Raw genomic sequence first — 13762 nt, 5'->3', positions numbered from 1 at the left:
TTTTTCCTTTGAATGGTGCAGCGTCTTCCTCTGTTTCTTGCTCAGCTGAATATTTCCGTTTTCTCTCCTCTATTTTGCTGTAGATTCTGCCTTCTTCGTTGCCTCTGTCGTTACTGGAGTTCGAGGTGAGAAATTTAAGGACTTTTCTTGATGAGTTTGTGCGAGAGAGAGAGTTTTGATTAAGGATTGAAATTATAAAAAAATTTTGGTGGGTGTTCTGTTGCTGCCTTGACCAATATATATATATATATATATATTTAGTATGAAATTGGAAGAGACAAGTTTAGATATATTGTTGATGCCTATGAAATATCATTGAAGGGCTTGTATGAGGAAATAAAATTTAACTTCTAAATATTAATGGGAATTAATAGCTTAGAACTTCTCTTGTAGATTTGTTAAGAAATTTAATTATGGACTTGTACGTAGTCATGTGCATATTTCGAGTTTGTTTGATTTTTGATGAATTGTTGAAGATTTAAAATTAGAGAGATAGAAGTAATGCACCTAAGGTAAGTGGTGCAAAGATTGGTAGAAAACTCCTATTCCAAGAAAATAGAATGGCAAGGCTAAAGTTTTATGAAGGAAGTTAGAGGAATGAATGACAATGCTTGAACTCACTTTAAATCATAAATCTGGTTTTGAATTTTAGATGGTGATTGAAAGAGATTGTTTTATAAATTAAAAAGTAATTAAAATTGTATATATTTATATCTTAGGGTGTTTGGAAGAACATAACCCGGATAAGATTTATAAGAAGAATACTTTCAAAAATCTAGAACTTTAACATGTAAGTGAATAGCATTCCCTTTAATTTATTTTTATTGGTACTTTTATTTTTTTAAAAAATTTCATTAAGATATTTTATTCTTGTGAATTACATTAGTTTTGAAACTTTGTGATATTGACGTGAGATGTTTAAAAGAGGATATATGCATTTATTTCCTCAAGGAATATGTGTTAAGGATTTATGAATTTTTTGGTTTATTAAACTCTTGAAATCCTTGGTTATTTAGATAATGCAAGCTCGTATATTATTTTATGAAAGATTATTTTCAACAGGTTTTAAAATTAAAATTTAAAGTGATACATGTGAGTTTGGCATTGGAAACGCTAATTATATTTCAAAAGTAATTATTTTCTTGCATGTTCGAAATATAATTTTTGAGAGGACTCCAAACAGAACACTGCTGCTAACGGCAGTTCCGTTAGCCCGTAGCGCACTGTGGTTAAATACTAGCTAATTTGTTTCGTGAGTTTTATTCTCACGTTTGGTATTCATAGGCTTTGTATCTGTGTTTGATTCCGTAGCCTGAGCTGCATTTGGTTACTTACCCTCGTGGGCTGTGTGTCCATGTTTGTTTCATAACTTCGGCTGCGTTTGGTTACTTACCCTCATGGACTAGTGTGTCCATGTTTGTTTTCGTGGCATAAGCTGCATTTGGTTATTTACCCTCATGAATTGTGTGTTCACGTTTGTAACCTATTCTGTTGAGTTCTAAAAATTTTAAATATTGATTAATATATGTATTCAAAATTTACTTGATTTTGACTAGTAATTTGTATCACTTTGAGTTATATGAGAGCAGATTGTTTTCTTTAAGCATGATAATATAAATTGTTTACAATTTACTCTTATTTAATAAATATGGTTATGACTTGCATGTTTATAAATTTTGGTGGAATTGCATTTAACTAGCTTACACCATTATTGGAGATTATTGATTAAAATTTTAAGAACTTTTTCATGGGAATGCTATTCACTGAAAAATTTATTTTGGTCTCAAATTTGTTAGCTGACGTTGATCCCACCATTGACCTTTAAAGGGCAACTAGCTACAGTGGGTGGAACTTTTTTTATTGATATTGTTGCTTTAATGTAAATATATAATTTGTATGCCTTTTTGATTTGAAAGAAAGAGTAGATGCTCCACATAGGTTGTTGGCGGGAAGGAACTACGCTCCTGATTTATACTGTTATTTGTAAAAACTTTTGTTGTAAAGTTTTCGGGAGATCCTAGTTACAGGGGAGGTTCTGTCGAAATTTCTACAAAAATATTGACAATCTCTTATGATATCAAGTTAAAAAAAAGCTATTTTAATTTTCATGTGATTTGATTAAATTTTATTCTGTTCTTTTGTAAAATGGAATAAATATTCATTTGAAGGCTTACGAGAATGTGAGAGTGGTTCACACCCGTGTCGGTTACCCTCATATTTTGGGGCGTGACAATGTTGATATGAAATCTCCATAAGCCTCATATACTGATATCTATTGTGATGATCAAAGTGCCATAAAAATTACTTACAATAATGTGTTTCATGAGAAGACTAAGAACATTGAAATTGATTATCTTACTCGGCAACATGTTATGTTCAGGCCATTAACAAACTAATCCCCATCCAGTCTGCTCAGCAACCGGCCGACTTGCTCACCAATTCTCTTATTTGGGTTATTTCCGTCTCAGTGGGCAAATTAAACTTGAGATAATTTCCCCCATATATCTTGAGTTTGATAGAGGGTGTTAATCATAATTATAAATTAAAATGATTTGCATTACTCAGGATTATTTTTCTAGTATAAGTGTTGACTGACTCCCTGTATTTATTGTTTTATTCATCGTTATTATTCTAGAATAGTCATATATTTATTATGATAGCTCTTCCCCCTTTGTGTACAAGCTCTCCTATTTTGAACAAATGAGCATAGCATAGCATAATTTACACTCAAATTCACCTCTTGTTCTCTTCTCTCCTCTGTATTTTTTATAGTACTATCTATCTCCCGAGTATATTGTTTGGTCATCATCAACGGTCAAATAAACTGGCATATTGCTTAACTCTTTGAATAACTTAACACATTGAACCTAATTTCTGTGAGGGAGAAGGTAGTTATCAGATAATTCAAGAGTAGTACATGTGCTTGATAGTTTGACCCAACCAGTCAAGACCTTATCACCCTCACTTAGCTAGTGCATTTGTCGCATGAAGAACAGTGGTTTTATATATATAGATAAATATATATATATATATATATAGTTTATATATATAGATACACACACCCCCCCGAAAGCTTCATTAAAGTCATAACATTTATTGATCACTTAACAACTATAAGCTAAACAGATTGAAATTAATTAATTACAATCTAGAACGAACAATGAACATCCATGTATTCGAAGTTGTGTTGAAGCAAAGCCATTTGCAACTGTGCTGTCATCATTCCATATATCACGGCCTTTGCAATCTCTGAATGGGTGACCTTGAACTATAGTTCCTATGTATGGTAGTGACACGCTTGTAGACCTGGCAAGGTCATGTGGATTGAAAAGTGCAACATACACTCGTCCTGTAAATAAACAACAAATTAAAACCCTACATATATATAGTGGGGAGAGAGAGAAGGATCATCGGCCCAAATGAAATGTAAAATATACTGATTGATGCTAAGTTTAGTCATGTTATTTTTTCTTTGCATACATTCAAGTTTATGCAAGTTGGATTCTGAGGCCTCACAAGGGTTAAAGCAATCCTCTAGGTTTTATGAGAACTTATAGAGGTACTTATAGATTGCCCAACAACAAGGTCTTCACATTGGTAACAAGATTTGATCCTACAGTCTTGTATGTTATGGGCCAAATCCATATCAACTAAACTAACCTTTGTTGATGGTCGTGTTACTTTAGATATATAGATTGGCTATCAATATATAAAAAGACTCTTTGGACTCAGAATTATGTTGGAGAACCAAAGGATTAAGGTGCAATCAAATAGGCTTAGGATGCAAGAAGATAGGGTTGAGATTTCATGGCTATCTGCCTACACCCAAAACCTGCTTGCATCCTAGTCCTTTGATCCTCCAGCACTATTTTAGTCCCAATGAGGGACTTTCTAGTAATTTTTCCTATGTAAAATGTTGGAGGGCAACGATGGTCCAAAGCCCATTCTGAATTGGTTTTGCTCTTATTTAATTATATTTATTTGTGTCTTTCATCTTATTCTGTTTTCAAAATAGGATCAGATCTGATCATGTCAAATCTTAGCTTTAATTTGATTTAATTGATTTTATTTTCCAAACCCTAGTTCTTTTCCTATATGTTTGAATAACGCATACTCTGAATAAAATTAAGTTGAGAATTCAATTTCTCAACCGATTTCTTCATAATACACACAAATATAGCAAGAGATGTCACACTATATTCATAAGTTATGAATAGTACGGTTTATTTTATAGAATGCATGAAAAAAAACATGTCTAGATATTACATTTTATTTGAAATATTTGAATGGATTGTGTTGAGCACTGATGAAGAGTATGCTCTTCTTTTTTTTTTTTGGGTGCGTTAAACATTTGTATAGTATGAATTAATGGATAATATTTTAGGCAAAAGGAAAAAAAGTAAGATCAAATGTGAAAACAGAAATTACATACCAGGGTTTCTTCCAGTTGCAACCCAAGCTCGAAGATTAGTATCAGGTTTATTAACAAACTGTCATCAAGAAGCAAAACTGGTGAAATGTTAATAAAAAAAATTTAAGGTTAAATTATATTAACTATTCATGAGTCTATTTATTTTTTTTTTTGGGGAAATGCTCTAATACCCATATATGAAAGAGCTGAGCTTGAATTCCAATTAGTGAAACTTTGTTTAGAAAACAAATGTCTTAAAGTATTGTCGGTGTAAGATGTAAATTTTATATATTATTGGGTTAAAGGCAATCTAACCTTATCCAATTATATGTCGTGCATAGGATTTTAAACTCATTTGGGTAATATTTATTGGATTTCTTATATTAAGTATGCTTAAAGATAGTATACTCTGTTAATATAGCTTAAGCCTTTGGTTAGATACTTGGTTAGAATACTTCCTAATACTTAAACTTATATTTCATGATTCATCTTCTAATGTTTAGATGTGGGACTTCTCTTATATTCTAATATTCTCTCTCTTACCATATTAGATTTCTTATATTAAACATGCTTAAGGATAGTATACTCTACCAAAATAGCTTAAACCATTTGATTAGATATTTTCATAATATTTCCTTTCAATTTTTCAAAACGGTGCAATCTCTATCTTTGATAAAAATTAACTTTGACTGTTAGTTTATCAGGAAATTACATAAAAAATTACAAAAAATGACCAAAAAGAATTATAGAAAATGACTCAAAAATTATAGATAATGATCCAAAATGTTATAGAAAAGGACTAAGAAATTTTTAAGTCATTTTTTGGTCAATTAACATTCAAGGTTAACATTGTTAATGATAAGGGTAACACTGTACTATTTCAAAATATTGGAGGGGAACATTACATCAAAAACAAGTTTAAGATCCTAATCATAGTCTTGGACCTATATAGTTTAAGGTCAAACCTGTCATTTAATCCTATATTATTTATAAGTCATGAATAGTGAGATTCATTTGAAATCCGTGCACTACATGTAGAAATGTGTCAGGCTGCAGCTATAGGTCTTGTGAATTTCTAAAACAAAATGGTTGCATATATAAAATGAAATTAGATGTAAAAAAACATAGAAGATAAATGATTCACATGCCTCCATATTATTTGAGCTGTAAAAGCTTATCTCTGTGAGGACAGGATGTATGAGGAGAATAAAGGTTTCTAAAGGAAGCCTCACTAAGTCCCCACCAAACATAATTGGAGATTTTGCCATTGACCACAGTGTCATCTGTGAAAGCAAAATACGTTATTCAATTACAATAATTAAACTAATGATCATATAATTAAGGTTAAAGTATACATTTAGTCATGTAACTTTACACAAGATTTCATTTTGATCCCTTAAATTTATAAAGTGTATTTTTAATCCTTTAATCCTAACACATATTAATTTTTTACATTGAATATTTAAATATTGACAAAATATTATCAAACGTTGGCATATTAATTTTAATTTTTTAAAATAAAAATGATTAGCACAGAAAATAACCATTTTAAATTAATGGTATTAGGGTTAGAGGACTAAAAAGATACTTTATAAAATTAAAAAATTCAACTGAAAGCTTATATAAAGTTAAAAGATCAAATGTATATTTTAGTCTATAATTGAAGAGAAACAAATTCAGTTTGTTTATAGCATATGTGAACAAAAACCTGAGTTTTTTGCTCATCGATTGTGAGTTGAGAAAGCCTTTGTGGACCTTCCTTCTTTTCTACAAAAAGTAAATAGCAATTAAGAAGAATGGCATTTTATGGTAATTGATATATATGATAAAAACTCAGCTCTAACAAACGCTAGGTTATGGTAACATATAATTGCCACCCTCTTCATAATTTTCAATTCATTGAGGACCATGTAAAAATAAAAAGAAAAAAAAATGTAACTTATTGACAGGTAAATTTCCAACTACCGCAGAATCTAATTCTTGCTGCGATTTTTGAAATTGTTTTTAAAATTAATACTCATCCTAGCACTAATAAACAATACATTGATGTCAAAAAGTGTGTTCTAGACTTCCAGTCATGACATCGTGTCTTAAGCTTCCTCTCAAGTTGGTTTCCCCTAATGATACTATTTCCTAGTCACCTGTAAAAGGCATTTTTTGAGTGACCCATATCAGCCGTTGAAGAACTGAGGGTGCTTAGTTTAATTGACTGAGGGAGTTAACTTATTCTAAAATCTCGGGTTTGAGTCCTGAAATATACAATCACATTAAATAAATATACCAAAAATACTCTCGAGGCTGCCTTTGGTAATAATATTGGTTCAAATTAGTTTGGGCAAGAGATGATGATACCCCAAGTTCCCAAGCTTTCTAGAATACCGAGTGATAGAATTAAAAGAAAACAAAAATATCCATGTTAAAGACAAATTCTATTGATTTTTTTTTCAATATTTTAGCCATATATAATACCTGGATCTGTTAGCCGTCCAAATGGTAACATGTCCAAATCAGGCCATGAGTTCCCCCTTAAACCATCAACTCCAATCAACCTTGCTGCGGCATAATCCCTGAAAGAAGAGGCTAAACTGGTGCTAAGTCACATGTTATTTTTCATACAACTAACTATGTGGCATTTGATTATATATTGGGTCATGTTCAAGTATAATCGGGTCTAACACTACTACAAAACACTAATTTTTGTTACTATTAGAAATGTATTTTTATTATTGTACATGTAATGTAACATAAATAAGTGTAGTAAAAATAGCTAATTTTCATTACTAGTGAAAATATAATAGAGACACTGTAATTGGAAGGAATTATGGCGTCTGTTCATTGAGGGAGGAAGCTGGTGATTCATTATGACGTCCCAATGAATTATGGCGTCTGTTGCTACAGAAGGTTACAGACACCATACTAACTACCTCTCCTCTTTTTCTATTTACAGAATTGACATTTACTCTATCATACTAACTTGCGTGAAAAATATGTCCTTAAATTAACTTTTGTCCATTAGTACGATCTGGAGAGTTTTCCTGACACGAATTTTTCTGTCTGCAAGGTTTGAATTTTAAACATGGAAACATCAATTAGCTGAAGAAAATTTATATTAATTGAGAATTACTTATTATCAAAACTCAAATGTATAAGTATCCATTCAGATTTTAACAATAATTTATTTTAAATTAACAATAGTTCATTCAGTTTTTTTTTTCATTTCAATTTTAATAATAACTAGTCCTTATCTGATATAAACTTTCTCCATCAGTCCTTCACTGCTATTTCCCTTTAAATATTGCCTAAGGGAATAGATAGGGGAGAATGACAAATAGGTTCCACAAGGATTAATTAATTTAAATTAGTTCTTAAATGCCAAATTCTAGGAATTTTCAGGTTCATTTTTTAACTATGCAACTTTGTTGTGATGAATTTGTAACTTATTTTTTAAATTTTAACATAATTAAAAATAAATAAATTTGTTTTTCCTATTAAAATTTAGAACACAAGTTACAAATTCATCACAATGAAGTTACAAAATTGAGAGTTAAACTTACAAATTTATGAAGTTTGGCACTTCAGACCTAATTTGAATGTGGGACCTCTTTGTTACTCTCCCAATAATAAATAGTGACTTCTATTGAATCTTACCACCGTAAATAAATCGCAAGCATATTATACAATAGAGCTAAATATACATATTTTCATTAACATTAATGCTAATAATAATAACATTAATAACATTAATAATAATAATAATAATAATAATAATAATAATAATAATAATAATTCAATCACCTGGCTAAATCAAAATAATGGTCTCTCACTAGTGGCCATTGATCCAAGCTATTTGGACCCACACGATACATGTTTACCAATCCATTGATCTGCTTAGACATCTCCACTGTTGCTTTGTCTCCAGGAGACACAGAAAGGATCATAGGTTCGTCAAGCGTTTTCATTATCTGGGTATAACATTATTATCTTATGGTTAGTTTTCTCGTTATTTTTTTTTTTTGGTAGTAGTTTTCTCATGATTTTAGTTTCGAAAAAAATTTAACAATCTCGACAGTAATTCACAAATAATAGTATGAGAAGATATTCTTTATACCTCTGATACTGTAGTTATTGTACCTAAATCAAAGCTTTCCCCGAACACACAGTCAAGTTTCACTGCAAAAGAACAAATTCCAATTAAGTCTGTAACATAGTATATATATATATATATATCTATGCAAAATGTTTTCTTTCTTTCATTCATTTGAACTGTAGGTCCTATTCTGTAAAAAACATTAAAAAAAAAATCATGCATAGAGACGATCAAATTAACAACATATAACATTGTGACAAGCACAAAACCATAGCACTTCACTTAGCTTCTTCCTCCCAGTCAGGACCTTCATGGGAGGCTATATTTTTGTGAGTTTAAACTCAATGAAAGCATCAATATCAAAAGCATAAGCTGAAAGGGATAGCACATATCAAAACATTAGCCTATTAAATAGGAGAGTCTCTTTACATATAGACCATAATCTAACTGTGAGGCTCCTCGATGTGAAACTTAAGATGACAACACCCCCTTTGAAACATAGAGCTTCCTTAGCCTCCTGTCAGTCAAAAAATCTATAGATAGTCATTTCCATAACACCAAACTTTCAATAAAAGTACCAATGTCATCAGCACAAATCAAAGTAGCTCATTATTCCAAAGATTAGCATGTTAGATAGAAGAGCCCTTCATACTTATCAACCACATTTCACTTTTGAGGTTCTCTGATGTAAGGCACATGACAAACGCTTGCAATTTTATACTAATACAAGGCACATAGATTGTCTATTGTTACATAATTTGACGTATTCCAAGCAATGTGTAGTTCTAAATAGCATAATATAATAACAAAATATGAAGTTGAAGAGAGTATATGTACCGTAATCAACACCCCAATCAACAAACAACTGAATGAGAGAATGCATGTAGGCTTTTCCAGCTCCCAATGATGTGTTGACATGTAAGAAATTAAACTCATAGGAACACGGCACTGTATATATTTCTCCTGCTCTCCACGTATGAAGCTCGAAATAAGGTTTTTTCTGACAAAGTTATTGCAATACAATGAAATTAATCTTTTAGTTAGATTACCGAAAAAGACATTATAGAGTTAATTAAGCTTCCCCTTGAAACAGTTTGGAAGTTAATAATAACATGCAAACCCCTCGAATTTGTTAATTGCCATACAAGTCTCACGATGGCCCACAATTGTCAAAAGAAAAAGAAGAGAGAGAGAATAACAAATAAGGACCTTATAAAAATATTAATATCAAATATTTTTCACAACTAAAGTTTATTTCATAAGTCATAACTCCTTCTCCCAAGTTAATAATAACATGCAAACCCTCGAATTGTTAACATACAAGTCTCACGATGGCCCACAATTGTCAAAAGAAAAGAAGAGAGAGAGAATAACAAATAAGGACCTTATAAAAATATTAATGTCAAATTATTTTTTCACAACTAAATTTTATTTCATAAGTCATAACTCCTTCTCCCATGTTTCATTTGAAACTGTTTTTTTTAAGAAAAAATCTTGATTTGATATTAATGAGGTCCTAACTTGTCATTCCCCCATTAAAAAAGCATGATGGACAAATGCCTTTATTGTTTGGCAATATAGTCCAGTTTAAGTTTTGGAAAATTAGTGGTCAATAATGAATAGTTGAGTTGTCGATTAATATATTAAAACCAATTTTTCAAATTAAATATAATGTCAACTAATGGAATTCACAACCCATATATATTTCATTATTTGCAAATAATCTTCCAAAATTTACATTTAAGCTATGTTGCTAGCAGGGACATCCCAGGCAAGAGGAAATTATATGTAGGGTAATCCCCCAGAAAAAACAATCTCGTTGCCACCTTTAAAAAAAAATTCTTCTCCCCTTGAAAAATTTCACTTATCCCACTAAAAGATTTACGAGCTAAAATCTTACACACACACACACACACAAAACCTTCAATAACAATAGTTTTAGACAAGAGGAGTAATACTTAAGAAATTTTTTTATAAAAAATTTTATCACAAAAAAATTCTCTTCCATAAAAAAAAGCATATAGATTTTATTTAATAAAAAAATGATTCTCAAATTTTTTTGATATAAAAACCCTTTTTATTTATTATAATTTCAAGTGTTATGAATTATTTTTTAGTATTTAATTTTATCAAATTATATTCTAAATGTAATTTAATAAATATTTAAAATTATTTTTATAAAAAATTAATATTTTTTAAGTATATATTATGTCCCTTCATTCTAGGTCCAGCTTGCCAACTGAGTAAAGATATTTTCATCCACCATGTTCTGTTTTAGTTATTTTTAACATTTAAAGACCTTCTGACTTTTGATCCCCTTGCAATACTATTGAGTGATCTGTTTCGTCATTTTATCTTAATTTTGTTTTCTAATTTCACTTCTAGCGTTCCCAACCTAATAAACCAGGAAGAATGACAGTTAGATCCCACAAGTTTGAATTAATGACAGTTAGGTCTCTAACAAAATATTTTAAAAAATAAGTTGTAAATTAAATATCAGTTACAAATAAAAATTCTTGTTATAGTTTAAGAGTTGCATTTAGTACTTAAATACATATTTGCAATTGAAATTATCAAATTTGCAATTATAGAGATCGATATTTACAACTCATTTTTTAGAAAATTTTGTTTGGAATCTAATTATCATTAATTTAAACTTTTGGAACCTTGCCGTCATTCTTCCAATAAGCTATAAGATTGGGGGCATGAGAATGCAGAAACAGATAGATCATTATTCAACTAACAAGAACAACAACAACAATGAGAATTAAATTTAACAAAAGAGACTAGTCTTTTATAACGTAACGAACTAAATTTTAAATCTTTACTAAAGTTGTGCCTTTAACGTCCAATTATATTTCAAATAGGATTTCTCTAATAGGAGGATTCTCTAATAGGAGGATGCATGTAAGCAATAAATCAAAGAAGAAGAGAGATTTATTTATATATACCGTGTTAGATCGAGAATAGGAGTGTTTTTCCTGTCTGCTGCTCTACTTATCCCTCCCATAACATGAATCCCAAACTTGAGACCCAATCTGTGAACTCGTTGAGCAACGTCTTTAAACCCTACGCCATTAACAGAAGAAGGCCACCTCTTTGGGTCAGGGAATGGTCTCCCCCATTCATCAACGCTGTCACTTCCATCATCAACATTCCTATGCCAAAATGGACCCACAGTAGCAACCTACGTATTCAAAAATATATCAGTAAATTATATAGATCGATAATGAAATTTTTAGTCCCTCTAATTTTTTTAGTTATCAAGTTTGGTCTCTAAAATTTAATTTTTATCAATTAGATCATTTAAATTTATCTCAGAATATTACGTATCTAAAATTTTGTCTCGAACTTTAGAACAACCAATGGCATCACAAATATTTGTGAAGGATTTGGGGACTAATTATTCTGTTCCAATAATGTTTGTTGCACAGAATCTTGAAATAGAATATTTCTTCATAAAATATGTCGTCGCAATTTCATGACCAAAGGGTCACAAAATATTTAATGATATGTTAATTTTAACACATATATAATAAACATATAGTATTAGTTACCATTTTTAAGAAGATATTTCGCTGTTATGCAATTGTTTGTAATTTTTGGTCTTTCCGGTCCCTTCGATCTCTTCAACTATTTGTTTAAGGGTTTGAAGGGCAGAGCAAAATTTAGGGGGAAAAAGAGATTTTGAAAAGTGTAGAATAATATGAAGCATTAATTATTTTAAGAATTATATATTTCATATTCAAGCTTATATGTATACTTGGAATAATATTTGATTTGGTTTATCCTTATTCGTTAATGAATTGGATATATATAAAAATTAATATAACTTTGTTATTATTTTTTTGGAAGAATGACAACTAGGTCCCAAGGGGACCAATCAATTCAAATTAAGTCCCAAAGTGTCAAATTCCATAAATTTGTAAATTCAACTCTCAATTTTAAAACTTTATTATGATGAATTTATAAATTATTTTTTAAATTTTAACATGATTGAAGAATAAATAAAATTTTTCCTGTCAAAATTTAGAGCACTAGCTGCAAATTCGTAGTAATGAAGTTGCAAAAATTGAGAGCAAAACTTCTAAATTCTTGGAGTTTAGCACTTTGAAACTTATTTTGAATTAATTAGTTCCCTTATGACCAATTTTCTATTCTCCCGATCGTTTTTTTTAAGTGTAAATAAAGTTTTGCTATTAATTACCTCATATCCATGATCAAGAAGACGTGAGGAAAGTTCTCCAGCATTCTTCATGAAATCATCTTCATTAATTATCCAGCCATAAGCAGCATAAGAATTCCAGCCTCTTGGAGGATAGATAGCGTTTTCCTTGATAGTTGGCTTTTGAGATGTCACACTGGAAAAAAGAAAATAGTATTTTTTTTTTATTGCCATCGGACACTAAATATAAGCATCCATTGGTAAAAGGAGAAATTTATCTTATATATTTTTTATTTAAAAGCAAATAGTAGCAAACATAAAAAAAATAAAATAAAAAACAGGTATGAAAAAGAGAACAACGAAAATAAACAAATAGCAGGCTAAAGTTAAAAGTAGAAATTGAAACGGGATAAACAAGTGTTAGCCTGCAAAAGATTGGCTCGAGGAAATATTCTATGACCACGATGGTCAACTTGCTGAGGAAAGAGTGAATATCAGTCACGTAACCATCGAAGAGAAACCTTCTGTTAGAGCCTTCTTGAAAAAGAACTTCGGCCAGCAAACTAGATTAAAATCTTGGGTTCATCGATCTTCATTTGTGGGCCTATGGTCACAATCCAGAGCATAGTCGAACGGAGACAAGAAACATCAAAAGTAACCAAATTCATATATCTACACTTATTCGAGGTGAATAGAACAATTTGTTGTCTTTATATTGTGCAAAATTAAATATTAAATAAATATAAATTCATCAGACAAATAATTATATAATGTGACACACCTCTGGATTATGAAGAGAAAGAGGACGAAGCAAAGAGAGACAGAGAGAAACTCCATTGATGCTGCTGACAATTTTCCACCCTCGTGGTAGGTCATTTTGTAGGCTAGGGAACGTCTTTATACACTTTTTTAAATATTACTTTATAGAATAAAATCTCTCTCATAATTTGGGGATTATATTGAGGATAAATAGAGAAATGTGTGGCGAACATGTTATCAAATTCGTCAAAGTTGTAGCTAGCTAATTCGTAAAGGAAGATAAATTCAATGTAGATTCATTATTTAATTTTGTGATAGTTTAAATCTGTTAATCTGTATC

At 30.4% G+C, this 13762-nt stretch overlaps 1 protein-coding gene across 1 annotated transcript; it reads right to left on the bottom strand.

Moving 5' to 3' along the window:
* Positions 1 to 3137: 3137 nt before the first annotated feature.
* On the bottom strand, positions 3138 to 13539 carry LOC129317475 (uncharacterized). Its single transcript, XM_054961796.1, has 11 exons — positions 13445 to 13539; positions 12706 to 12859; positions 11512 to 11685; positions 9336 to 9498; positions 8520 to 8581; positions 8207 to 8373; positions 6881 to 6978; positions 6120 to 6178; positions 5560 to 5694; positions 4433 to 4490; positions 3138 to 3349 (listed from the first exon to the last, which is right to left on the bottom strand). The coding sequence occupies exons 1-11, from the start codon at positions 13537 to 13539 to the stop codon at positions 3138 to 3140; spliced, it is 1377 nt and encodes a 458-aa protein (XP_054817771.1).
* Positions 13540 to 13762: the final 223 nt, after the last annotated feature.

The sequence above is a fragment of the Prosopis cineraria genome, unplaced genomic scaffold, assembly GCF_029017545.1.
Source record: "Prosopis cineraria cultivar Desert tree isolate PC_DT_omini unplaced genomic scaffold, ASM2901754v1 PC8, whole genome shotgun sequence".
Classification (NCBI taxonomy): Eukaryota; Viridiplantae; Streptophyta; class Magnoliopsida; order Fabales; family Fabaceae; genus Prosopis; species Prosopis cineraria.
Note: the sequence above shows the minus strand (reverse complement) of the source record. Positions and strands in the feature narration are given on the sequence as shown.

What these genes read in the sequence shown, in the direction of transcription:
- LOC129317475 (XM_054961796.1), bottom strand. Translation starts at nt 13,539, where the DNA reads ATGACCTACCACGAGGGTGGAAAATTGTCAGCAGCATCAATGGAGTTT. An exon ending in TGATTGGGGTGTTGATTACG is followed by an intron (nt 8,582 to 9,335) that starts GTACATATACTC and finishes GTTCTTTTGCAG; the next exon opens with TGAAACTTGACTGTGTGTTC. An exon ending in ACAGCTCAAATAATATGGAG is followed by an intron (nt 4,491 to 5,559) that starts GCATGTGAATCA and finishes TCTTGATGACAG; the next exon opens with TTTGTTAATAAACCTGATAC.